General features: G+C 37.1%; 1 protein-coding gene across 1 annotated transcript in view; it reads right to left on the reverse strand.

Moving 5' to 3' along the window:
• Positions 1-26,306, reverse strand: part of NFATC1 (nuclear factor of activated T cells 1) — a 221,502-nt gene that overhangs the window by 83,601 nt on the left and 111,595 nt on the right. The window contains exons 4-6 of the mRNA XM_043979273.1: positions 21,700-21,902; positions 19,134-19,306; positions 14,512-14,652 (exon numbers count right to left, since the gene is read on the reverse strand). Of these exons, the coding sequence (XP_043835208.1) occupies positions 14,512-14,652; positions 19,134-19,306; positions 21,700-21,902 (517 nt within the window). The remainder of the gene's footprint in view (positions 1-14,511; positions 14,653-19,133; positions 19,307-21,699; positions 21,903-26,306) is intronic.

Here is a 26,306-nt window from a genome sequence, read left to right on the forward strand (position 1 = left end):
TGGGATTGATTGCTAAATGTCATGGAATTTTTCCCTACAGAAAGTATGATTTTTCTTTTTTAAGCTTCCATCCATCACTCCTAGTTTTGCCCTTTATGGCCAAACGGAATATGTCTATGCCCTCTTCCATTTGCATTTGACAGTCATCATGTTCTTCTCTTCTCCAGGATAAACATTGCCCTTCTTTTTAACCAGTCCTTATATAGCATAATCTTGAAACCTTTCCTCATCCTGGTGACTCTACTTTGGCCACTCTCTTCTTCATCAATTTCCTCCCTAAAATGTGCTGCCTAGGACTGAATAGAACACTCCAGGTGGGGTCAGACCAGAGTAGAATAGAGGCACTATATCAAATCTCTAGTCCCAGACACTGTGCCTTTCTCAATGTAGCTTAACATAATATAGTTTTGGAGCTCTTTTTAGCTGTGAATTATAAAGTTGAATATTATTAAACTTTAGTCTACCCAGACCCCCAGATCTTTTTCAGCTGAATTATAATTCTCTTGGTTTTCCCAATCAGAACTTGGTCTGGCTTATTTTTTAGTCTATTATCAAAGAGCTGTGCTAGGTGAACTTAGCAAAACTGCTTCCTATCACACTTCTATCTTGACTCTGCCCTCCTTCAGCTGAATTATTCTGTAGCCACACACCTCTCTCATCTTGTACTTGCACAATTATTTTAGACCTCAGTGTAAGACTTTGCACTTATATCTATTAAATTTAATCTTATTAGATTTAGTGAAATGTTCCAGCTGTTGAACTCTTTTTGAAGCTTAGGTTTTCATATGTATTAACTATTCCTCCCAGCTTGTAATTATTTGAAAATTTGATAGCCATGGCATCCTTATGCTTTTATCCAACTTATTGATCAAAATGTTAAATAACATGGGATGAAGGCTAGATGCCTGGGTCATGCCACTGGAGATCCCTTTCCAGTCTGACATCAAATCCTTATGGTCTGGTCACTCCACCAGTCCTAAATTGCAATTTCATTGTACTGTCATCTGTATCTACTTCATGCAAAAGAATAGCATCTGATCTGTCAAATGCTTTGTTGAAATATAGGTAGAATTCAGTAGCATTCTGTTGATCTGCCAGGTGAGCTGCTCCATCAAAAGAAGAAATAAGGCTAGTCTGTTAGTAATATGCTCTTCGTGAAACCATAGAGGATTTTTTAAGTCACCATTTCAGTTTCTAGATGTTCCCTAACCAACTGTTTAACGACATGACCCAAAGTTTTACAAGAAAGTCAAATTCACAGGCCTTTTCCAATCCTGCAGTATGCCTCCATTCTTTATAATCTTTCAGAGATGATGGACAAAGGCTCCACAATCACAGTACCCGAGTTCATCCCAGAGAGGTGACTTGAACTCATTGGGGGCAACCAGGTGCTATTTCCTGATTTCTCACTTACCTTGGGTATCACCTCCCTTTTAGATTCTTTGACAAAGAAAACAGAAGCAAAATAAGTGTTGAACAGCAGCTCTGTCTTCTGTCATCCATTATCTTCATCATGTCTACCATATACAGTGATTCTATTAATTATTTGATATTTTTCCCAATGTAGCTTTAAAAAAACCCAAACCCAAACTCCTTAACCTTCCTCACCAATTTTAACTCACTCCTGTCCCTAGTCTTCTAGTATCATGCCATGCCAACATTAAGTTTACAGTATATAATTTTATGTTAAACCCACTGTGTAGCAGAACTTCCCTCGAGGTATCACCACCATTCAAATTTTTAAAAAACCATACTGAAATTAAGAGCAAGCTTCACGCTCCATGTGACCATTTCCTATTGCCTCCAGCCCCCAAATGGCAAGACTGTCAATATCAAGAACAGAAAATTCCAAGCAGACTACTGGCAGGGAGATGGACCCAGATGTTCTTTCATATGTGTCAGGGATTGGAAGCAAACACTGATTTCTGAGTCTTGGCTCCCTAATCACAGGGGGGAAGAAGGCCTTTGATCCATCCACATGTAATGATGGTGTTGGCTTAAAAGGAATGGAAATGGTTTGAGGGAGCTGGTCAGGCTAGAGGTAAGTGAAAGAAGTTAGAGATAAAGAACCTATCGGACTGCCAACATCACCAAAACAAAAACAAGGATGTTACCTGACAAAGTTCAAATGGTTACCATGCAAAAAAATGTCAACCCCTTACTCACAGTTGATGGTAGAAGCTGCATCAGAAAATTATGAATCAGTTGAACACATATACATAAACATAGGTATACACATGTAGATATAGGTACATGTGGATACATATGTATGTATTCATATACACACACCAAGATATGCCACATTGTCCTTTGATGGATAGGAATCTACCATAACTTCTTTATCCTTTCAAGTTAATTTCTTTTGAAGATCTTTGACATTATTGCTTAAATTCAGAATTATAGGATGATTGCTCAATTTTTATACCGCACAAGCAAAAGAACAAAGTAAAACCTTCCTGAGGAATAATAATAATGACAGTTCACATTGATATAGTGTTTTGGATTTACAAAGCACTTTACAGATATTATCTCCAAGGACTTGATACTACCTCTTCATCAGTAAAATCTTTCCAGAAGGGCAATTCTTAGGGCTAAAAGATCATAGATTTAGTGATGGTAGAGACCTCAGATTTCCATCTAGTTCAACCCTCTCAGGAGGATCTCAGGCCCAAAAAGGTTAAGTGATTTACCCAAGGCCACACAAGTAGTAAATAGTGTGGTTGGGATTTGAAACATACCAAATTCCTAGCATGGTTAAAGGGCTAAATCTATTTAAAGCTATTAAATATATTTCTGCTGCAGATATCACACAGCAAGAGCTGTTCTTTCTGGAGGAAAGCTTAGTAGAGTTGTGCTAGATTCTACAAAGCTTAAGGTCTCATAGTTAACTTCTTGAGATTATATCTCTGCAGGCTTTTTCTGGACTGTGTGAATCAAATATTATGGTGGAATTGGCTATATTAAATACAACCTCGGGACGTCAGCACTGTAGTATTTTTATGTCTGGGATGATCACAGACATTCATAAGCAAGAATGATGACGACAACAGTACATGTGAATGGATATTGTCCCTCATGATCTTTGCCGTTTCCTATGTCAAATGGCCAGGAAAATCTGAAACATGGAGGTATTTTCCTACATGCTCTGTCATGCTTTCCGGGTATATGTGCAAAGATTCCACTATCACTTGGTGAGACTACAAGCCCAGAGGTATCGATTTCCAGAAATCCTTTAAACTACCAATATATCTTGAAGAATTAGAGGCACAAATGACCTTCATGTGAACTTTAGTATTCTCAATTCCTCCCACAGCCCTCTGGTTCCTGCTACAGAAGCATATCTTCCAGGTTGTCTCTAGATTTGTGTCAATGTATATAATCAGTTCGGTTTCATCAAGGATGGTGTGCTGACCCTTGAAAAACAAGAGATGAGAGAACAAATCACAAAGCAGTGCCTGTCTAAAGGGGATTCTGTCACTTGCTTATTTATTGCGTGAGCTACAGTTTGATTACCAATGTGAAACATGACCCCCTTTTTGGCTGGATGCCCCCAAACTGTGACTGCTACTGGCAGTGGAAAGAGCAATGGAAAGATCTCAGGGAATTTAAGATCTCTCACCAAATGGAGCTCTGCCAAGCCTCTGGTCACTGGCCGCTCATCACATCTCGTCAAAACAGACTCCAGCACTGGAGCTTTCCAATGCATCAGACGAGAGCTAAAAAAAAAGAAATATCCATGTGCTGTTCCTCAACTGACCCACCCTCTCCAAATGCTATTAAAAGTGCTTTCTTTTTGACATGAGAGGTTTACAGATCATCTTTCATAAACTGTGTGACCTAATGTAATAATATTGCATTTTAATACCTGCTGTGTGAATAGTTAACTACTAAAGGGGGGGAAAACCCATTCCCCAAACCCCTAAGCTTTGCTCAGGGCAACATTCAGCTGGTGAAACTGAGATTTCCCAATTGTATCATATGCTTCTAGGCAAAAATTTCACCATGCACACTAATTACAGCAGGCGGTGTTCATCACCTCATTCTTTGGCAAACTTCAAACTTCATAGTCACTGAGCATAATGCCTAGGGAAAATTTACTTTGTAGCTTGGTCTCAGGATTCTGAGCATGGTGGAATGAAGGCTAATTTGAAGTGTCTGGGTAATTAACAGCATATTTGGGACCACTGGGATCCATAAACATGAAGTCATACAAGTAGACAGTATTACAGGACTATTTGATTTATTAAACTTGGTGGCAGCTCCATGTGCTGAGCACTTGACAAGGTATATTTGCAATGGGGAACTCTCTGAACATGTTCCTGCAAACACATAAACAATTTCTTGAACCTGAAAAAGTCTTCACCTGAGCTTTTTAATGGATTGTCAGTAAGGCACTGGATACAATGGCATTGCTGCCATTTCATTCGCACATAGTCTTAGAGCTTATTGGTAGGGATAGAGATGGAGAATGGACCAGTGGTTTTAATGGTATACAGAATTCCCATGTGGGGAAGCTCTCTCTACCAATGCAGGTCAGCATTTTCTTGGCAACTTGGAGTCTTAGAGAGTCCTAGAGCCCTGAGAGCTTAAGTGATTTATCCAGGATCACACAGACAGTATAAATCCAAAATGGGACTCAAACCCAGGTTTCCTGGCCAGGCTGCCTCTAGCTTCCTGGTAGAAGGCTTGAAACACATGCATTATGCTAAATTTAAAAAGTAAAATGCATCCATTCTCAGGGGGAAAATCATTTATTATCAAGAGTTTATAGAACTGGAAAAAGTACATCAAAAGTCAATACCCTTGGAAAACCTTTTCATTTTTTTCTGTCACTAAAAAGATTTGCTCTTGAGTAAACATTTTACATTTGTAATCCCATGTAATTTAAAAAAATTTATATGAAGCAGAAAGTCAATGTCTTTCGATCTATATTAACTTTGGCCAGCTATTGAGAACATCAATTATCTCCAATTTATCTGGTATCCATTTTTAGTTATTTACATGTCTCCCCATTAGATTGTGACCTCCTTGAGAAAAGGGATGGTTTTTGCCTTTCTTTGCATCCTTGGAACCTACCTCTCTGTCCTCCTTTCAAAATTCAGCTTTAATGCCACCTTCTGAAGTTGGCCTTTCTATGTTTATCTGGAAGCCATAGCCTTCCTAGCTGTTAAGGCTAAAATTCTAGCTAGTCTGTCTAAAATATCTAATGAGTGGTCACCAATAAATTATAAGCTTTAGCAAGAGTTAGACTTTTAAGCATTTATTAAGGAGAATAAGAATTTGGTAAAGAGAGAGAGAGAAAGGCCTACATTCATCTATCTATTAAAGGGAGAGCACATTTCTAGCTCCGCTCTCCACCAGAGTCCAAAGGAAAGAGCACGAGTCAGAGCACCCAGCTCTTCCTTCCTCCCACTAGCAAACGTCACTTCCTGAAGCCAAAGAAAAGACGCATGTTCCTGCCCTCAAAGACCTTCCTTTCATGGCGGAACTTTTCTACAGTGTCTCCAGCAGGTGGCGTCATTCCAATCGTTACATAGCTGAGATTGCCTTCCATCCACTCTGTATCTTGTATAAACCTAATTATTTATATGTTGCCTTCCCCACCAAAAACCTGAGGGCTGGGGTTGTTTTTAACCAGTACTCAGCATAGTGCCTGGTAGACAGAAAGTGTTTACAAAATGCTTGTTGACTGATTGAATTCTCCACACGCTTCATAAATGACATTAAATTCTGGGGAGAATTCTGTAGTTTACTTTCTGTTTTCTAACATTCATGGTATAACTAGAAGTCAGATGAAGAAATCAGAGATTTTCTAAATTCTATAGTCTATTATTTGGGGATATATTTTCAGGGAGTATTAAGAAGCTATATTTCGATATATGAAGAGTCTCAGATTAACCTCTCCCCTTAAAACTGAAATCCCACCTTTCTTCCTTTCTATCACCTCAAGCCCCTTGACAAAGGAGCAGTGGAGATGTACAATGATCACCATTTCCGTAGGGAAGTAGGAGCACTGGGCAGTTGTTCCCATCAATGTGCTCCCTGCATGAAAAGCAAAAAGCTGTCATTTTAGACTAGAGCAAAGCAAATGCCCTCAAAAACTACTTTTTGAGTAGTCTGTCTTCCAGCCTAGCCATCTTAAACTAAAACCATTCTAGCCTCTTGCTCTGTTTTTAGGTGTATCCAGGTTACCCCTTTAGTTTCACTCTCTAACCTCCCTCTAAGCCTAAACTAAGCACTCTCTAAGGGTAGATGAATAAAGAAGTAAATTAGGGGAGAAGCAAGAAGCTGATACATCATCTATGCAGCACAGGCCTAAATATGGAGTATGGGTGGGCCAAGACATTATGTATTTCTGCCAGATTTTTCCAGCATCAAAAGGCACATCTATTTAAGCAAGAGATTTGACTAGTGGATTAACCCTTCCAATGCCTTTAGAGATAAAAGGAAACAGACACTTAAAAGAGAGTTAGGTGGTGGGGGGAAAGAAAGGCAAAAAAGAGAAATAGGTGAGGAGAATAAGAAAAATGACTTTTTACTTCTAAAATGTTTTTTAAACCACACCTCTGATTCGGTACACTGGTACAGGGAGTTCCTACTCAAAATATTCCTCTGCCAGTGCAGTTTAGAACCTTCTCTTCAATCTATAGTCTTAGAGTATTGTCTGGAAGCACTGAGAGGTTAAATGACTTGCCCAGGGTCATATGGGTCCTGTATGGGTCAGAAGCAAACCTTAAAAAAGTAATAATAGCTGAAACATATATAGAATTTTAAGCTTTACAATTACTATACTATGCCTATGTTAACTCGGTCGATCCCTGCAATAACCCTATGAGGTAGGTAATATTATTATCCCCATTTAACAGATAAAGAAACAGGCTAAGAGAGATCAAGTGATTTGCCCAGGGTCACACAGCTAGTAAATGTCTGAGGTAGGATTTGAACTTGGGTCTTTCTGACTCTAAGTCTATCTAGCTTAATCACTGCACCACCTGAGGTCAATTTGATATCAACTCTGTCATGCTGTCTCTATCACCTAAGCCATCTTAATTTGTGACTTGAAAAAAAATTACTTTTTTCCCCCAGCCCTAGCAAATTAATGGAAGGAAAACACATTTAGCTAAATGGAATTTCAAATGGTATTTTCTAATATTAAAAGAAAGGCAGACAAAAGAGTTGGAGAATAAGAGGCCAGGTGAAAAGGAGGAGAGAGGCAATGATGTGGGGAAGTATGGAATTACTAATGGAAAAGAAAATAATAAAACAGAAACATAAACCATTTACAAAGCTGCTCTGCCCCCTACCCTCACACTGGGCTATATTTCTATTTTATTGGAGCAAGGATAAAAAGAAAAATGTTCCATCCCTCTGTTTCCATCAGTAACCGCCCAGGAACACCCATCTGGGTATTTTGGATATTTGGGGTGTTCGAGATTAGAGAGTGTTTATAGTTGCCCTCTGCCTTATCCAGTAGAGAAGGACTGTCCAACCAATCCTTGATTTCTAAGTGTGATCCCAAAAGGTATCCTCTAGGGAAAGGGGCAGGGACTTGGGTCACCTGCATCACGGGTTCCATAATTTTCACTCAAAGCACATTATATAACACTCCCCCATTCCCATATGCAGGCCACTGACTCCTAGTTCATTCACCACTCAAAAAAGAATCTCAGCTGTCTGCTTGCAAATAATTTAAATATTTGCTTTGAGCACGTGTAGAATGTCTACTCACCTTCATGTCTTTAGAATTTCTGTTCACGTTATAGCTGTCTATCTTGGAAGGTAGGTCACAAGAGGCCAGGAGCCCCAACTGTTTAATTGACTTTTATACAGAGCTCTTTCAAAGAAGCAAACATGCATTAAGAATGAGCTTCTGGTGATGAGCAGAAGGATGATTCCATGTCAGACCTGTCCTCTCAAGCCCCAGATAAAATGACACTGTAGGGATGTACAATTAAATACAGAATACTGTAATGATGAAGACTATGTGTCCAAACTGATTATAAAACAAAAATCAATCCAAATAGGTTGGGGTTTAGGATCTCTTGACTCCTACTGATGGATACTGGAAAAGTGCTATCATATCATAGATATGCTTCTGAAAGTAAGTAAATCCACTTTGCTATGGGTAAAGAAGTGAAGCACAATTTTTGTTTAAGCTGGAAATGCAGTGGATAAAGCACTGGGCCTGAAGTCAGGAAAAACCTGAGTTCAAATATGAACTCAGACACATGCTAGCTGTATGATCCTGGGCAAGTCACTTAGTCGCTGCCAGCCTCAGTTTCCCCATCTGTAAAGTGGAGATGATACTAGCACTTATCTTGAAGAATTATTATGAGGATCAAATGAAATAATATTTATTTTTTAAAGTACTTAGCACAGTGTCTGGCACATAGTAGGCACAATGTAAATGCTTATTAGCTTTCCTTCCTCTTTAAGCAATTAAAAATAAAAATCAGCATATTCAGTATGCATATCTACATTTCACACAATTAACAACTTTTTTGTATATTTTTTAATCTATATCTACTTTTATATTTGATTCTTTAGTGTGACTCTCTACGAACTCAGAGGAAGGAAAACATGAGTCTCTCCTTGACACAAACTGGTTGTGTAGCCCTGGACAAGTCACCTAAGCTGAGTTTCGAGCAATGCTCTAAAACTATAAATTGCAAAACAGTAGTTAGCATGCTCTCACAGAGAGTCTTTTGCATTTATGAAATCACAGTTCTAGACTCAAACAAAACAGACATTCTGACAGTACATGTGATATAGGAAACTTAAGTGTTTATGGATAGATTATCCATTTGTGGATCATTGGGTAGGTCAATTAATCAACAAGCACTGTTTAAGTATCTACTGTGTGCTAGGCACCATACTCATCCCCGGGGATACAAAGATCCCTGATCTCAAGGACATAGTGTGATCCTGAGCTACTTAATAGAAGGGATATGTTGGAGAGAGGTCACAAGCATAGAGAGCCTCAGTGTCTGGTTATAATTGTATTCCAAATATAAAGAAATTTTATATTATTATTGCGAATTTGTGCCTACTCTCAGCCTTGTTACTAGCGATAGTCAACAGATTACTATGTACATGCCACAACAACCCTGCAAACATTCAAAACCTCACCGCTACATACAGCTTTCATGGGAAGAGCTGGCTCATTTCTGAATTTTCAACATTTTTTGACATTTGACAAAGAAATCCCTTGAGCTTCCCTCTCTGCTTTGAGGCAATCAGAAAAATATAATCACCAAAGGAAGAAAAGTAAGTTCACACCTCATGTGTGCATTCTACTATTTTCCCATACATACATTAAACAGCCTCTTTGATTATTAGCCATTTCATAGCCAGCCATAAGTATCTGTATACTCCTCTCATCCCTGCTCTGTCTCTGTCTCTGTCTCTGTCTCTCTCTCACACACACACACACATACATCACAGTGGCTAGCACATAGTAGGTGCTTAATAAATGGTTACTGCCTAACTGACTGATATGCATGCTTTATATTTAGATGCCTCCATCTACAGTGAGAAGGGAAGTAAAACATACTTTTTTTTTGGCGGGGGGGGGGGGACAGGGCAATGAGGATTAAGTGACTTGCCCAGGGTAACACAGCTAGTAAAGTAGAATATTCTAAAGACAATGTAATATAAGATCTTGAGTGAGAGGTAAAAAAGGGAGTAAGACCCATTGATGCTTAACTTTTCGTAAAGGAAAGCTTGGGTGGATGCCAATGATTCAAAAGCAGCCCAAATCTGACAGATTAAACCTCTTAGAATATAGCTGCCATTTGTGTCCCCTCTTATGTGGCTCTGGTTCTTGGATGACCATTCTCCACTGTCTTTCATCACTAGAAAATGTGGTCTGATGTACAAGCCATAAAGCACTGACCTAAATCCCTTGAAATAATGACTTATTTCAACACTTGAATTTTTTTATAACACTGTAAAAGATCTAAAAAAAAATTATACTACTCTTCTGAAAAGCCCCATTATTTATCTACCCCAGAGACTGAGGAATATATTACAAACAAATACCAGCTTAAACAAGTCCTTTGTGACATTTTTCTCACAATACTCAACTACCCAAGTACTGCCCCCTTCAGCTAACTACTTCTTTTCTCAAAATCTGTGCAGAAATCCTACCAGGATGGTTAATATTTAATATTCTACCAAAGTCTGACTTTTTTTTCTATAGCCAAATGGAGCAAGTAAGGGGTTAAATGAAAACTACAGCTCTGCTGTCTCTGCACCAGCACAATCATTCTTCAGGGATTCCCTTTTGTATGAGTCACTGATAGAACAGACAGACTGCACACAAGGAGGCCAAGATAATGTCATTTCTCAAGAGATTTCGAGTGCTAAGAACTAGCCCTTTAAGACGAAAAGGAGGGGGGCGGGGAAGAAAGTGAAGTTAGAGGGATCACAAACCTTAAAGGAAATTAGAGTATGCTCAGTATTGAGGTCCTTAAAAAGTGAAACAAATCTCTGTGAACAAGATATGTACAAATGTAAAAAAACACAAAAGGCATCCTGAATTATATTGCCTCATCTGATGTTGTTTTCCCAAATACGATACATAAAAGATAAATGAGAATGATAAGAAGTAGTTCTATCATACGGTATATAGTTTTTTGACATTTGGGACAATTATAACAGCCCTAATTTTATGTGATTAGTGGCTACCTGTAGAGTCTGAGGGTGGGAGGATTAGGGAAGAATCTTCATGACTAGGCCAATATGAATAATTTACATTAAATAATCTGAACTTTGCAGAAGGCTACTTCACACTGGACTCTAATTCCTATCTTGGTTGTACTTGCAAGTGGTGTTTTAAAACACACACACACACACACACATATGCACACACGTCACACATCACACATGACCAAAGCAGAGAAAAAAGCTAGATGATTTCATGGAAAGCCTTTAAAGGGTAAGTGGTACTATAGTGTTTGGAATTTAAATCAAGTTCAGTGTTTTTTCTGAAAAAGAACTAAAAAGAAAAACTTTTCATAAGCTGATGACATAGGGTGTTTGGTTGCAATAACATTTCAGGTTGTATTAGGAAATGCAGTAAATGATAAATTAAATGTAAGAAAGCAAACCCAGAGGAACAAAATTACATAGGCATTTGTTGAGTTAAATGCCTATTTGTGAACATATGATTTACATGTATACACTCATATGTGTATGAATATATAAACCACTTGAATTAAATACTAATGTGAACTTATATGAAACTACAATATCTGGCTTGAATACATATGTACTTATTGAGTATATATTTATATTTCTTATATTTGCTACCTTTGTGGTTCTGCATTAATTGAAAAATGTTACTGAAGGGAAGCTAGATACATATTATTGGAGCCTGCATATTATCAGAAGGGCAGCTACATACATTTACATCCATATAAGAAATACAGTACAGTGTAGTAAAAAAATATTGGAAGTAATGTCTAAAAATGAGTTTGAGTGAAAACTATGATACCAGCTGTATCACAGTGAACAAGTCATTTAACCATCTACTTCAGATGATGAAGAAAGCTCTTTGCAAACTATAAAACAATGTCTAAATGTGAGCTACACTTATTTAAGTCAAAACATTTACAGGTGACTGACTAACTGCATATTCACAGAATCACTGAATATTATTCTGTAACATCTCAGCCTTAGTCTGAACATGACCAGTGGTAGTGAGTGTACTCTGATGCCAATTCTTTCTTTACAGCACCGATTGTTCAAATCCTCCCATTAAGCAACCCCCTCCACCTTTCCCCATTGGTCTTAATTCTGTCCCTTGGAGCAACACAGAATAAATTTAATCCCTCTCCCATCCGATAGCCCTTAAAATATTTGAAGACAAACATCATACTCTTCTGGCCTAAGAATTATAAATAGTGAAGGAGAGCCACAAAGAGAGCATTAATTTTCCTTCTGAAACAGAGCCCAACCAAAAGTGTCTCTCCTGAAAGGTAATTTTAGCTAATTTGTAACAAGAGATATCTAAATACTGTCTTTAAATTCCTTCCCAGTGCTACATCTTCTCATATGCACAAATACATATATTTTAAATTGTAATTTAAATTTAAGTAATTTCCAAATTAATCCTTTAGAATGTTTTCCAATAATGCAAATTCTTTTTTTAAAATCATTGTTGTTACTTAAATTTTCTTTATAATTTAAACTTTTCCCCCACCCCTGTATTATGTTCCTGATTGCACAGGCTTGCCAAGTTAAATACTAGAGACATTCAAATACGTTTTGATTGAAGCACTTAAGTTTCCTGCAAACTGTATAAAATCAAGGATCCCATTATGAAGGCTGAATGCCTCAGTGGTTTTCACTTGATTAGAGTAAGTGTTGGATTGGCTCTGCTTTTAAGAACATTTCAATTGGTAAATGTACCAAAAAAAAAAAAAAAAAAGGCAGTACAACAACCCGTAACCCCTAAATCTCATACATCCCATCCTGACTTCTGGAAAAATGACTTGAGCCCTCTGAAATTGTCTGACCTTCCTGGAAGGAAATGACTGTACTAGAAATTCCTGTTCTTGAATGACAGAGAGATGATAAGACAAAAGAGAACTCCAAAACACTCAGTTAAGTTCAGGGATATATTGATAGGCAGGTGAGAAATTTTGCCATTAGAGAAACTCTTGGCAGACTTCAAATCTCAAAGAAAATGAAAATAAATTAATGTTCTTACATGCTCCATTTTTTTCAGAGGACATTGTTTAATTATTTAAAAAAAAACTATTGTAAATGTATAATGCTGATTTAGCCAGAAAATCCAAATTGATTTAATATATAATACATTCCTTCACTTATCACAATGCTCCTATACATAGTACTCCTATTCACAATACTCATATCAAATTTTATTTGAAAGAAATGAAATGAGACAATTACCCTGAAAATACTCCAAACACAGAAAGAAATAAAATTAAAATTAGTAGGAAAAAAATCTTTCCATCATCAGTCTATAAGCAACAATTACTTAGAACCCTCTGGCATGCAAAGTGCTCTATAAGGCCCAATATCAATGCTATTAAATTCAGAAACATATCTAATAGGAGCACATTTGCTGGGGTAACTGACAGAGAATATCTCTGGGGGATTTGAAACAATAGCCAAGGCCAGAAGCGAAGTGGGGTTCAGGCCACTGAAACCTCAGAAAACAATTAGCAAATTATGATAGTGTAAAAGTGGCCCTACATAGGCTACTCCAGGTATTAACTGAGGAGCCCTGAAGGTGCAGCCCAAGAAACATTCTCTCTAGAATTCTGCCTAAAGACACCTGAGGTTAACAAAGGCCATGTATACAAAAAGACTTTGGGTTCTCTAAAAAGAAAACTCTCATCACACCAGTGATACGGGTCAATGGATTTATATAGTGATCATTGACAAAGATGGAAAAAGGAACTAAACCCCATAAAATGTGATGCAGCATGCATACTAGGTAGGGGGGAAGAGGGAAAGAAAAAAAAAGACATTTACATGATAATTTTGTTGTATATTTGAAAGGAATAGCAAGTTGTGCATAGTAGAGTTGAAGTTTCATGTACAATTATCTTTTTTATTATACTATGTTGTAGAAATGCTGCTTTTTATAGATTAAAAATTATTTTTAAAAAATATTTAAGTAAAAAAAAAACACTTGAACTGAAAAAGTCAGGAAACCTGTATGCCAGTCTCAGCTTTGCCTCAGTTTCCTTATCTGTAAAAAAGGGAATTAGAAAAGATAAATGCTAAGTTCCTTTCTATTACTAAGATTTGATGATTCTATATACATGGTGCCCCAAAAGTCTTGGTTCAGGTTTAAGCTACTAAAGCTTAAACCTGAACCATGACATTATACACACACATATATTTATATGTGTGTGTTTATACATATGAGTGTATAAATAGACACACATATACACATACTTCCAGGATGTCCCATAAGTATTAGTGCACATATAAACAGTGCTTTTCAAAATGTGCTGCAAAGGAGAAATATCCCCAGAGAAGAAAATGTGTTAATACATCTTGGAAAGAGGAATCAGGCAACCAGATAAGGGTTGTTTTATGTACCCATAGAGGCAGACATGAGGAAACTAAAAGTTGCATCCATTATGAAGAAATACATCTCAAAAGACAAGAAAACAAACTTTCAATTATTTCCTCCCAAAACAACACAAAGTCCTTGGGAGTTCCTGTGATATTGACAATAAAAGCTGTCAGGAGGAAACCATAGCTGGCTACAAAAATAAACTCTTAGCTCTTACTTTAAATGTCATAATTGTCAGTTCATGCAAAAATTCTTAACTGCCTGTATAAACATATTATGCAAAATGGTATTGTTATGTAGGTCATCTGCACAGCTCCTCCCCATTACTTGAAAAATATATGCAGAAGGACAACTTGTAATTAGAAGGTCTGTACTCTCCCCATTCAGGAATCAAGTTTCCACAAGCATCCAAAACAGAAAAACTAATGCAAGGCTATTTTTAAAGAAAATACCTGGTGCTTTTTCCACGAAAATTACTTTAGAGTCTTGCAGAAAATTGTGACCAGACAATATCATTTTTTTCCCACCGATCACTGGATAGCTGTCTGCACTTTGTTTCTCCACTAAAGGCAATTCTTGGGCAGATCTTTGGGCTAGAGGAAAAAATAACCACATATAAAACATAATTTTTTTAAAATAATGAAAAAGGCTTAGCAGATCTCTCAACACTTCTTTACATTACACAACAAATTATTTAATACAATATTCCTGAAAATGCTAAGGCTCAATAATGTAAGAGAATTTTGAGATCAGCATGATTTTCTAGTAAGTTGTTTCTGTATAGAATGGCATAATCACCCTCAGTTATCAAGTGGAGAATAGAAAACAAAGCTACATTAGTGATGGAATCAGACTTGAAGCAGACATCCCAGCCTTCAGTATTCACATTTCTGACAGATTCCTTGGCCTCTTATCATCCAATCATTCAAATGAGTTGTTTGGGTGAACCTAAAATATGGTCCTCATGTATTTTAAAGAAGCACCAGCAAAAATTTTGCAGAACAAAATTTAAAACACTTAACTTCTCAAATGATTCTCCTTACAATAATTGTTATAATTCATCTATATACATTGCCAAAATGAGACAGCATGGTATGCTGAATAGAATACCAGCCTCATAGTCTGGAAGACCCAATTTCAAGAGCTACCTCTTGAATATAATTGTCTCAACATATAATGGTTGTGTGACCCTGGGCAAGTTACTTAATTTCTCAATGATGCAGGTAACTCTCTAAGATTAAACTGAAAAATAACTGTTGATCCACAATGGTAGAAGGATTTTCCTTAGCTCATCACAACAATGAAATCACAAATCTAGAACATTTTTAAAAATCAAATCTTCAGTTTGAAAATAAGGTCTTTCATTGCATCTCTTCTATTCTCCAACTGAAAATTAATAATCTGTTGTGATTTATTTGTGAGGAGAAACCCAATCCCATTGTCCAGTAGACAATCCCATTTGAGACAATATCTCAAAATAGCAGAGACACAATATAGTCAACTGGTGGGTAAGATGTAAGCTTCTGGAGGACAGAGGCTAATTCTTTTTTGCTTCATTTCTCCAGTACCTAACTCAGAGTAGGCACTTAATAAATTCTTGTTGATTGATTGGTTTGTATGTCCAATACCTACACAGCACCACTGCTTTAAGAGTCGGTGCTTAATAAATACTTGCACATTGACTATCACCATTGCTATGGTTTAAAGAGTTGCCCCAAACTTTATCCCACATCTAGAATCCAACAAGAACTTAATTCTGAGAATTCTGGTGAGACTTTCATAACTGCCACCTTACCCTTCAGTTGTGGGATAATGGAGCTGTTCTATCAATCAAATCCTGAACAATAGAAGCATGCCTATGGTCTAGAATGATGGAAGGCCCAGAAATCTAGGTCTTTGGGTAGTTTGACCCCATCCCTAAGATGCTACCTTTGTAAGTGAGGAAGCTATGTGGTGGCAATGGATAGAGCACTGGGCCTGGAATCAAGAATACCCGAGTTCAAATCTAGCCTCAAACACTAACTGTGTGACTCTGGGAAAGTCACTTAGTTGCTAGTTAACCTCTGTTTTCTCAACTATAAAATGGGAATAATAATAGCACCTACCTCGGAAGATTATTTTGAGTATCAAATGAGATAATATTAGAAAGCACTTATCACAGTGCCTGGCACATAGTAGGTGCTATATAAAGGTTTATTTCTTTCCTTATCCCCTCACTCTCCTCCTTCCTGGTAGGAACATCTACCAACAAATCTATCCTTAAGCTCCAGAGAGTTCTACTGCTAATAACCAATCAATGACTTCCCTAATCACTTATTATGTGCTCAGTTTGGTACTTGGTGAAGTGGGGTACACATAGAAAACCAACAAACAGGAAACTGATCCAACAATTCAAGATAGTATGTAATTATGTCCTAAAAAATATTGGCTTAGATATCTGGGGAAGGTAGGACTTAAAGCCTTGAAAGAATGAAACCCAATTAAGGTTTTTGAGTCATATAGCCACATGAAAAAGCAGCATTTGGGGAAGATCCATCCAGGAGTCTTATAAAGGATAGATTAGAGGAGAGAAACTGGAATCTGAGAGGTATGAGATGATGAGCATTTGGATTTAGGAGGTGTCAATGGGAATGGAATGGAATAAATGGAGAATTGAATGGGAAAGCATTTGCTAAGCCCTTACCATGTGCAAATCCCTGTGCTAAGTACTGAGGATACAAATAGAAAATTCAGAAAGCCCTTTCTCTCAAGGAACTTGTGTTAAGGGGAGACAAAGCACATACATGAGGCTTCAGCTGGAGGAGAACGGATAGATAGACAATGAAAAGACAGACATGCACTGAAGGAAAATTCCATGGAATTTGGTGAATGATTTGATCTGAGGGGTGAAATGAAGGAATAAGAACAAGATAATGCTGTAATTTTTAACCTATTTTTTGGGAAATGATAGTGTCACTAGGACAGCAATCAGATGAATTCAAGAAGGGAAGAAGAAAGTGTCTTGGAGTGAGGCATATATGACAAATTCAACTTTGGACGTGTTAAGCTTAGGGTGATGGCTAGAATCACTTAGATGTTCAGTACACCATTGGAGAGCCAAGCTATAGCCTGTAAAAGAGGCTAGCTTTGGAGATGAATATCTAAGAGTCATAAGCACAGAGGTAACAGCTGAAGACATGAGGCTAGCTGAGCTCTGAGAGAGATAAGTAAAAATAGGGGAGAGCAAACTGGACCTTGGCACTTGTCCACAGTTAGGAAGCAAGAGGTAGAAAGGCCAAAGGGAATAAAGGAATCCTTAAGAGGTTGGCTTTCTGTCTGTTCCAGAAGCATGGAACTGCCACAAACAGCAAGGAAAGATCTCTCAAAAAGTCAGTCAGTTTGGCCCGAGCTTGTTTTAGCTTTGCTAAACCCACCCTGGAAATTCTAATGCCCATTTCCCTTATTCTCTCCTTCTCGATCACCACAAAGAAGAAGAGGGGTAAAAGACACTTAGGGCAACATAGAGAAGAGGTGTGTCTCTCAGTTCAGAATCAGCAATAATTTGCTAAAAGTCATGTATGAAATGAGTGAAGCTATAATATATACAAGCCAGAATTTTGTTTCCTAATAGACCCTTGTTTAGAAATGGGAGGGGAGCAGGGAAAAAGGAAGACAATTTGATAGGAACCATAAGAGTAAAAGAAGTAGCATGCTCAGACTGTTTAATGGGTTCACTCAAACTGAGGCTGAGAGGTGATGCAACTTGCCTCAGGTCACACAACTAAGTGGCAGAGGCAGGATGTGTGACCTGAGGCAAGTTATGTCAACTTTCTTGGCTTCATTTTCCTCCTCCGTAAAATGAGGGACTTAGACAAAAGGATTTAGTCCCAAAATTCTTTGGTTAAAAAAGGAATCATCAAGAACTTAATACAATAAATAGGACTATAAATTATATTTATTCCATATAAGAAAATTCAAATCCCCCACTCCCATTTTCTACAAATTCTTTGAAATTACAGGGAATTATTTACTGATAGATTTAAGATAGTCCAAAAGTCAAAATCAAAATTATTCATTTTCAGTTCCTCATGTAGATTTCAGGTTGAAATTAGTTAAATCATGGCGGGTATTGAATACACCAATGCATTATAAAGATTAACAAATGACCTCTAGATGATGATGGTGGTGGTGATGATGGTAATTATGATGATGGTGAAGAAAAAGATGGCTCATGTTTATGTTTTCAGACCATTTTACAAATAATATCTCACTTGATCATCATGGCAATTTCATGAGGCAAGTGCAATATTTATCCCAATTTTCAGATGAAAAAATTGAGGCAGATAGGTTAAGTGACTTCCCTAGGGTCAATACTACTAGTAAATATTTGACGCTGGATTTGAATTCAGGTCTTCCTGACTCCAGTCCAGCACTTTATCTACTGCACCTATATAAAATATGTAACTTATTTAAGTCCACATTTAGAACAATTATCAATTTTTGTCATACTATAACTAAATGTTTCTTTGTAACCATCAAAACTGAGACGATTCAGTATTCGTTTAACAAAGAAATAGACAATACTTTTCAGTGACTCTGAACCATCAAATTTATATTTTTGAATAAACAAGTTAATAATGATAATAATAGCCAACACTTATATAATACTCACTCTGTGCCAGGCACTGTGCTAAGCACTTTACAATTATAATTTCATTTGATCCACACAACAACCCTGGGAGGTAGGTGCTATTATTATCTCCATTTTACAGATGAGGAAAATGAGGCAAATGGAGGTTTAAGTAACTTGCACAGGGTCATACCACTACTAAGTATATAAGGCCAGATTTACACTCAGGTCTTCTTGACTCCAGGTTTGGTGTTCTATCCACTGTACAACCTAGCTAATGCACAAATGTAAAGAAAGAATGATATTAAACCCAAAAAGCAAAATTGCTATAATGAATTGTTCAAGTAATTATACATCTCTGTGCTTTTCATCAAGTCAGTGTAGAAAAAAGTTATCTCAAAAGTCTCTTCCTTCTAAATTCTTATAGTCTCTGGAAAGAAAGGGGAAAAGTGAATAGTTACTTACAACATTCAATGGGATTTGACGCTACTTGTAGAGATAGAGTTCTGCCATTAGACTGTGGAATATGAACGCGGAAAACCAGTCTCACTCGTGTATTCTTTCTTCCAATGTCAGTTTCCCCTTTCCGAAGTTCAATGTCTGAGTTTCTGAGTTTTAGGATTCCAGCACAATCAATACTGCTCAAAACAGAACAAAAGGCCATTTAATTGTTTTCCAGTTCCTCAACATAATAGAGTTGAAAACTTCTAAATTCTCATCCTTCAAAAAAAATGCCTTCTGAATCTCATCACCATGTTACCATAATGTCAATGGCATTATTGCAATATGAGTTATGCACAACTCCCAGTGCCATTGAGAGTTACCTATTTTTGTGTACTGTGGCAAAGGAAAAATGGATGTTTGAAGGTTAAGACATTTCAGAACAGTCACCAAGGACATCACTAAGACCGTATCTACACATGCCAAGTCAAGCAGATAACTGAAGCAATTTTGTAGATAATAATTTTGGACACATAGTGAGTCAATCAACATTTATGAAGCACCTACTATGTGTCAGGCTCTTTCCAAGCACTGGAATCATAAAGCTAATCATAAAGTTAACAACTATCTTGATTCTCCCCATCACTTGATATGAGTTAACTACATAACTATGGTGGGAGGGGGAGGAAGTGGAAAGTAGAACTAGCGATGTCATGTAGGAATAAAGGTATTAAAATCATTCTTTACTACCTCATGATACGCATGTTTTAATGATTCTTGAAGGAACTAATGTAGTACTGTCCAATCTCTCATTTTTCTGAGTTACAACTTTACATATATATATATATATATATATATATATATATATATATATATATATATAGTGGGGCAATGGGGGTTAAGTGACTTGCCCAGGGTCACACAGCTAGTAAGTGTCAAGTGTCTGAGGCCAGATTTGAACTCAAGTCCTCCTGAATCCAGGGCTGGTGCTTTAACCACTGCGCCACCTAGCTGCCCCTCAACTTATATTTTTATGATTCAAATAAGCTTCAGTTGCAGATTCCACAGAGTGTTGACCCATAATAATCCATAATATTTTTTTCTTTTCCCATAGTATTTATCAGAAATAATAGTAAAAAGAAATCCTACAGTTTTCCTATTTTAACACCTAGTGTTTAGCTAAGCCTCTAGAAAATGGAAATTTATAATGGGGTCCTCATAAGTTTTGGGTTTTTTTTGTTTTTGTTTTGTTTTGTTTTGTGGGACAATGAGGGTTAAGTGACTTGCTCAGGGTCATACAACTAGTAAATGTCAAGTGTCTGGTGCTGGATTTGAACTCAGGTCCTCCTGAATCCAGGGCCAGGGCTATGCCACCTAGCTGCTCCTCCTCATAAGTTTCAAGAACTTAAGTGGAAACTACCTTCATTTGTGCTTGAGTTGGATGGGTAGCTCTGGATGTTTCTAATCCAGCAAGCCCATGTCTGAAAATCTTGAAGTGCTCTGAGGCAATATGGTAAATGAACTGTTTTTTTTATAAGTACCACAAAACTATATTTATTGAAAGCATATGAAAGTCAGAATCCATTTGATTTCATCTCAGACCTTGGGATCCTGATTAGCAACCAACTCAAAGATTCACAAGATACTTGAAATTTCCCCAAGTTGAGGGAAAATTTGTATCTATTTCTCACATATATTTTTACAGCATAAATTTCCTGCAAAGATAAGTGATAATTTCACTGCAATTCTGATAAATAGAGGTAAAATTCATGCATTAAATATGACTAGGCCCTATTTGGACAATGCATGGTTTGTTCTTAGAATAGAACTACTTTTACTACCAAATAGAGTATTGTTGAACTCTATATATCAGAAGAGAGAGAGTGACTAGCAATAGAATCATTTTTCCACAGCTTAAGATAGGATTTGAAAATACTCTTGATAATAATGTTTTTAAGTATTTATATTCAATGCAGATCAAAGCATACTATTTTTCCGCTTTATTTTTTTCATGCTTGTTTTGTTTTGTGTCTTTTTTTCACGACATGACTAAAATGGAAATATGTTTTGCATGACTACACATATATAACCTATATCAAATTGCTTACCATCTCAGGGAGAGAGGATAGGGTAGAGGGAAAGAAAGAATTTGGAACTCAAAAAAAATGTGAATGAATGTTAAAAATTGTTTTTACATATAATTGGGGAAAATTAAAATATTATCAAAGTAAAATTATATTCAGGTGACTTCTAACTTTACCGCTTCACCATCAAGAGCAAATAGGTGTCATGTTTAGTAGCTGCTAAATGGAAGGACTGGGTGGGAGGTATTTATAGAGGTGTAATTGAGATATGTTTTTTAAGTGCCAATAAGCACAGTGGCTGAAACCCTAGAAAGAAGCAAATCGGTTGTCATAAATATCTGTGAGGTCCATTTAGGTGTTAAGGACACTCTGGGCCACTGGAATTTGGTAAATTTGTTTAAAGGATTACAAGATTTGGAGGATTCTGTGAGAAAGTCAGATAAAAGGAAGCACAAAGACACCCAATTTGGGTGAAATCACCAAGTAGTCCAGTCCCCAAGGCTTACATTGCTCGCATGTTATTTTCTGGAAGAAGTGGAATTTCCAGGACTTTGGTGTTGGAGAGGATCGCTTCATGGCTGGTGGTGGAGACAGTTTTGCCTGTTATCCGGTGGACCTGGTAGAAAGCATGGGGTCTCAGCAGGCGGTCGTCTGCCGTCCCGATGAACAGCTGCAGCGTGAGCGGCTCACTTTCTAAGTAACCATGTAGCTGGCAAAAGAACAGAAAACTCCCACTAAGCACCACGCACATAAACTGCTAGGAATCAATTAAATTTTTATAAGCAAGAGACTCTAATTCTAGAAGAAAACTAGTGACAGGTGCTAAGTGTTAAGTCCCTTCCCACCTCCCACCCTTTTTTCCCCCTCTGTAATGTAATAGTGGTACAATTTGAAAAAAAAAAGTGCATTTAGAAAATGTCTCATTATTCTGAAAGACCTGGGGCACTTAGCTAGATTTAGACTTTGAACAGTCCTACTGTCTGCTTAAACACACACGTACACATACATGTGTGTGTATGTATGTGTATAACCACATACCTACCACTACCACCAAAAAAGACAAAAAAACTACCATTTCAAATGACATATTCCAGCAGGATAAAGTAAAAATAAAGTGTAGTTTTCTTTACATAGCCCAGATTTAAGTCAACTTATCTTCTGACACAGAGCTGATTTCATCTTCTCAGATGCCTACACATTTCCCAAGGTCATCCTTTTCATCATAAGCATCATCAGTAGGCTCCATGAAAAACTAGACTCCTGAATTCTTTCATTTTAGGCAAGTATATGCTAGTAAGTATGATGTAGGACTAAGTTGCATGCATTAACTGACTTTGTCCTGTGGAAATTAGTGTGTTATGCCAGGGCTCCATTGTTTGTACCAGTTTACTTCCTCTGAATCAGTATCAGTAGCATTAATGCTACTGAGAAATGTGTTTTCTTCTTTAACGAACATGAAACTAAACAAGGTACAAAATCTCTCGTGAAGTTAGTTTGATAAACAAAGTCCAAACCAGCAAAATAACCCAGATCAGTTCAAGACTGGCACTTCTTTTGCCCAGACCGATGGATCTTAACTAAGCGCCTGAGAAATGCAGCCCTGGCCACAGCGATGTTCCCAACATACAAGAACAATCAATTCACCCTTCAGATTGGGTGGGGGAAAGTTCCACTAATTGGTTAAGTCTGCTTAAGCGTCTGGCCACCAGTTGGCAGACATAACACATGGAAAACTATATACTGACATTCCTCAAGAAAATGCCCATTCAAACTAAGCGTGTTTTTCCCCCAGAGAGAAATAGGGTAAATTAGGCACAACAGTTTCATATCTCTCTAATGAGACTTCATTAAAAGACACTGAAAAATTCTGGTATTTTGACAAGGCTATTTGATTGTCAAAAGTCTTTTCTTTCTTCTCTGAAGACACACCACTTAAGACATTGGGATGGCATATCCATGATATTCTGTTCTTCCCCAAGGAACCATTTTTGAGCTATCACTGAAGCTCACAGACCTAAAACCATTTTAAAGCAATATACATTCTGGCCTGATGAAATCTGCAATAAGCACTAACTATTTTGTCTTAACCTGTTCCACACCCTAAATTTGACTTCCCCTTAAAGAACACTTTAAATAATTATAAGCTATCATTTTATGAATATTTTAACTAATAACAATAGCATTTTCAGTTGATAATACAATTCTAATTTTCAGAAGAGACACACAAGAAGTGGGAGTATCCTCAATGCTTGGTGGCACATAGTAAGCACTTAATAAATGTTTGTTAAAATTTTTCTTTCATTTCCTCTTTGACTGACTGATAATAAAAGTATTTTATTTTTTCATAAGGAACTCCACAAATCAATCAGATGCATTACATTGGCTTACTCATTTTTCTAAACCGCCCTTTCTCAAGAGCATCTGACATAGATATTTGTTGAACCAACTATGACTGATAATAACCATTGTGCTCTCATTCAATTTAATTAAAGTCATAGGCAAGTGCTATAATATGGCCCTGGCAAAACACACACACACTTCCTTTTTTAAGAGGCTACTCTTTGGAGACCTAGATTGTAAAGGATCATAAGGATGAGGTGAAGGCATAAGAAAAAAAGACTGCAAGAAGTGCTATTTTAATAAAAAGGTAAATTCAGCAATATTGTTCAAGGAAGAACTGTGAATGACTTAACTATTCTCAGTCATACAATGATCCAAGACAATCCCAAGACTACTGATGAAGCATACTATCCACCTCCAAAGAAAGAACTGATATTGATGGAACACAGACTGAAGCATGCCATTTTTCTCTTCATTTCTTTAATTTTTTTTTCTTTTATTACAGTTGCTTACTGTCTCAGGAGCGGGGGAGGAAAGGGAGGAAAAGAGGGATAGAATTCAGAACTCAAAACTTTAAATAAAAATGTTTAATATCAAAAAAATAAAATAAGGTGAATTCATCAACCAGCAAATATGTATTCTGTACTTAGAATTCCAAGATTTTTCTTGATTTGTTTGTGTGAATATGAATAAAAGCAGTTAATCATGATATGTGGAAGCAAACTAGAAAAAGTCCACATTTACACATTTTTGTTAAGGAGTTAGGAAAGAACCCACTATGATAACAGCTAAATTCCTCTAATCCAATCTTAAATCAGCTCCCAAGTGACAATCAAATCAATCATTGAGTAAATAAAGATTTATTAAGTACCTCCTATTGTGTCTGCACAATGATAAACACTGTTAAGTGTGATAGAGCCAGCTCCAAGGGGCTCATCCAACTGCTAAATCTTCAGTACTAATATTTTTACTTGGGAAACTGGCAACTGCTACAAGTCAGGGGTTGATTTATTGTTTTGCTAATTGTTTAGATTTGTGAAAGTGATATGAAAATGTTAATAATGCAAATTAAACTTAAAAGTGTGTTGCAGGTACATTTTCTTCCAGATAGCTTGTTGTTAAATATTTATCATATGGATGGAGTTGTACAATGGTTTGGTCTTCTGGGAAGGTGTGGAATTGACCTTGGACAGCAGGGGTGAGAGAGAGGGAGAAAAGAGACAGACAGACAGACAGACAGACAGACAGACAGACAGACAGACAGACAGACAGACACAGAGACAGAAAGAGACACAGAGACAGAGACAAAGACCTGACATTCAATGAATCACATTCTAAGCCCCTATGAGTACAAAGGAGGAGTGAAGAAGACTGGATTTGGGGAAGGAACTGAGGTACCACAGAAATTGAGAGTAAACATTTCTAGGTTCACCTAAAGAAGAAGAAATGTGTAATGAGTAAAAACAGGAAGCTCCTCCTCCAAAGGCTCTCTAAAGACTCTTAGATCATCCAACTCAGAAGGCCCAAGTAACTTGGACATTCTACCTATTCCACAGGACGCTTCCCCAGCTCCCTGTTAAATCTTATCCCCAGCTGCCAGAAATTCCTACAATTTGAAATTCATGGTGGCTGACAAGGACCTCCTTTAAAATGCAACTGCCTTTGGAGAATTCAGAGATATTGATTAATCAGATTGTTTTCCTTCCAGGAGAATGCCAATTTGGGCAGCTGGGCTGGGAAATGGGAGATATAATTTGAGGATATTGGGGGTGGGGGTAAACTGATAAGAGAAAGGAAGGGTTTAACATATATTAAGAGTAGTGGAAATGTCAAGTTTTCAACTGGACATATCAGGTAAGAAGATATGTCTGAGGATAAAGAACTGAAATGATTATAACATCTAAGAGAATCAGTGAGCTTTATAAGAGCAAAAGAGAAAGCAAGAGTAAATGTGAAATTCATACAAGACTACAAGAACTGGCAAGTGGGGTCGTTTACACATACTGTAATATTTTAGGACAACATATGTGGTCTCAAACATATTTTGATATGCTAAAGTGTTTTTAGTTTTTAGTTTTAATATATCAATTTATTTGGAAAAACAGCTTGCAAATCTGTGTGATGAGCTAGAGTCTGATTTTGCAATTAGCTGCTTCTGGATTTTGATGAGAAGAGGATATTGATTTTTTTTTTTTTTAGTTTCTAGGCTGGCCCCTCACATGTTCTTACATGCAGAAATCTGTGCCCTATAAGCCATTTGGTTTGATGCAAGCAGAGAGGCTCATTATGAGAGCAGTTGAAAGCATCATGATTTTCATTAACTCTTCTGAACCCCCAGTACATGGCACCCAGCCAACATTAATACTGTTATAAGATAAAAGGAACCCTAAGTCTGAGTGCTCACTTCAAACAGGTACCATAGTCTGTATCCTTTAGTTCAATTATCAACTCCAAAGGCCACAAGCAGCAGGGAAAAAATTGTGTTCTATATTGAATCAGAGACCAATATTAGTTTAGACACTCTAATTTGCTGCCTCAATAAACATAAGGGGACTATGTTTCCAAGACTTTGGGTGGGATATTTAAACAAAGAATATATTTTCTGACAGACCTTCCATGTTAAAACAGAACATATTGTTTTTCATCTATGGTAATGAGTCCATGCTTCTTACTTGGGCAATATTTTAAAGAAGAAATGGTGTGATGAAGACAATATCTATATAGATCTATAAAATTGGGAAATTTTCAGTGATCCATGGAACCTAGAATGTGT

This window comes from Dromiciops gliroides, chromosome 1, assembly GCF_019393635.1.
Source record: "Dromiciops gliroides isolate mDroGli1 chromosome 1, mDroGli1.pri, whole genome shotgun sequence".
NCBI classification, from domain to species: Eukaryota; Metazoa; Chordata; class Mammalia; order Microbiotheria; family Microbiotheriidae; genus Dromiciops; species Dromiciops gliroides.